The 2,222-nt window shown below is 64.0% G+C and overlaps 1 protein-coding gene across 1 annotated transcript in view; it reads right to left on the minus strand.

Annotated features, from left to right (window-relative positions):
* The window catches only part of TMEM161A (transmembrane protein 161A), a 3,319-nt gene extending 1,721 nt beyond the window's left edge, over positions 1–1,598 (minus strand). Inside the window, 7 exon segments of the mRNA XM_062510010.1 lie at positions 28–204; positions 206–271; positions 273–301; positions 378–475; positions 638–718; positions 795–898; positions 1,547–1,598. Coding sequence (XP_062365994.1) covers positions 28–204; positions 206–271; positions 273–301; positions 378–475; positions 638–718; positions 795–898; positions 1,547–1,549 — 558 coding nt within the window. The 5' untranslated portion in view covers positions 1,550–1,598.
* Positions 1,599–2,222: the final 624 nt, after the last annotated feature.

Consider the following 2,222-nt stretch of genomic DNA (forward strand, 5'->3'; position numbering starts at 1 on the left):
CACGAAACCACCACCTCCACAACTTCAGAACTCGTAAATAACCCCTAAAATTCAGCTCAACGCCTCGGCCGGGAGGAAAAATAACAACGGGGCAGGGGGGTGGGGGTTCCCTCTTCTGCTGTCCCCCAAAAAACCAGGATACACGGAGAAGATGACGCTCAGCAGGCACCAGAGCCCCCCGAGGTTGGTCTCCCTGGAAGGGTCTCACCAGGCAGAAGTAGCCCTCGCTGAAGATGTACACGGCGCTGGCGTAGACGGCAAAATCCACGAAACCACTGGTACTCCAGGAAATACCTGAGCACTGAGGGGACGTGGGGACACGTCACCGTGCTGGGGGCACACACCTGGAGCGTCCCTGGGGGTGTCCTGGGCGTTACCCAGAGCGTCCAGGGCGGTGATGGGGCTGGTGTCCAGCTGCAGCTCGATGTCGCGGGGTACGGACAGAGGTTTGTCCTCGGTCACTCCGTTCATCCTCCTGGCAGGGGGGAAAAAAACAAAAAACAAACAACAAACCCAAAAAAAACCTTCTGAAAATAAGCCAGCAGCTGGCTCGTCCCTTGTGTCACTCTGGGGTGATTCCTGCTGTCCCCAACCCCAGGTGTTTCCCGTTGCCACCTCCCCGTGGGGTGATGCTGACCTGTCCCTCTTGCTCTTGGGGCGTTGCTTCCCGGCCAGGGCGCACAGCTCCTCGTCTGTGGGGTGCTTGTACCTGTACAGGCTGCGTGGGGACAGGGGGGTCACAGGGGGCTGGATGTCCCCAAGCCCCCGCCCCGGGGACAGGGACAGAGCCGTACCTGCCGTTGCAGAGCAGCCAGCGGGCGAAGGAGCAGTGCGGGGCCAGCTTCTGCATCAGGCTGGCGGCCAGCAGGGTGACCACCACCTGCACCCCCATCAGCGCCTGCGTGGGGACACCCAGGGGTCACCAGGGCTCGGGGGGACATGGGGGGACATGGGGGACATTGGGGACATGGGGGGACATGGGGGACACTGGGGACATTGGGGACATGGGGGACATTGGGGAAATGGGGACATGTCACCCCCGGACGGTGACCCCTGCCCATGGACACCCGGGACCCCCCTGGCATTCCCGAGCCACGCACCCCCCGCTCAGAGTCCGCCCCTCGCACCCCCCGATCAGAACCCCCGCTCCAGCTCCGGTCCGGTTCCAGTCCGGTCCCGGTCCTGCTCCTGTCCGGTCCCGGTTCCAGCCCCGATTCTGTCCCGCTCCAGCCCCGGTCCAGCCCCGATCCGGTCCCGCTCCAGCCCCGGTTCAGTCCCGCTCTAGCCCCGGTCCAGCCCCGGTCCGGTTCCAGTCCGGTCCCGGTCCTGGTTCCAGCCCCGATTCTGTCCCGCTCCAGCCCCGCTCCAGCCCCGATCCGGTCCCGCTCCAGCCCCGGTTCAGTCCCGGTCCGGCCCCGATCCGGTCCCGCTCCAGCCCCGGTTCAGTCCCGCTCCAGCCCCGATCCGGTCCCGCTCCAGCCCCGGTTCAGTCCCGGTCCGGCCCCGATCCGGTCCCGGTCCAGCCCCGGTCCCGCTCCGTGCCCACCATGCCGGGGGTCAGCGCAAAGGCGCCCGCAGGAAGCCCGCCCTTGACCACGCCCCCTAATCCACGCCTCCTAAACCCAACCAATCCACTGTTAACTTTCCCTTGATTGGCAGATTATTAACCAATGAAAACGCGGCTGTGGGAGGGGGGGCGGGCCCTGCGCAGCGCGCGGTTCCGCGGGCGCGGCCTCTCGGGAGCGGCGGGGCCGCGGGTTCGAGTCCCGCCTGCGCCGGGCCGGCAATCTCCCGCGGGATCTCGATAATATCGATAACATCGGTAATAAATCATACCCGCGTGTCTTCCCTCATCCCCGCCGTGGGCTAGCCCTGGAGAAACGCCACGGACCCACCAAAGCGGCTCCCGCACTCCCCCTCCTCAGCTGACCCGCACAAACTGGACTCGACTCGGGGAAATTAATTTCATTTATTACCAATCAAATAATAATGAGGAATAAAAGAAAATCTCAGTCCCAGGACAAAAACTCCAGTGCCAGGGCCCAAATCCCAGTGCCGGGCCCCAATTCCCAGTGCCTGGGACCCAATTCCCAGTGCCTGGGACCCAATTCCCAGTTGCACCACTCAATTCCCAGTGCCTGGGACCCAATTCCCAGTTGCACCACTCAATTCCCAGTTGCACCACTCAATTCCCAGTGCCTGGGACCCAATTCCCAGTTGCA

The sequence above is a fragment of the Cinclus cinclus genome, chromosome 28 (genome assembly GCF_963662255.1).
Source record: "Cinclus cinclus chromosome 28, bCinCin1.1, whole genome shotgun sequence".
NCBI lineage: Eukaryota > Metazoa > Chordata > Aves > Passeriformes > Cinclidae > Cinclus > Cinclus cinclus.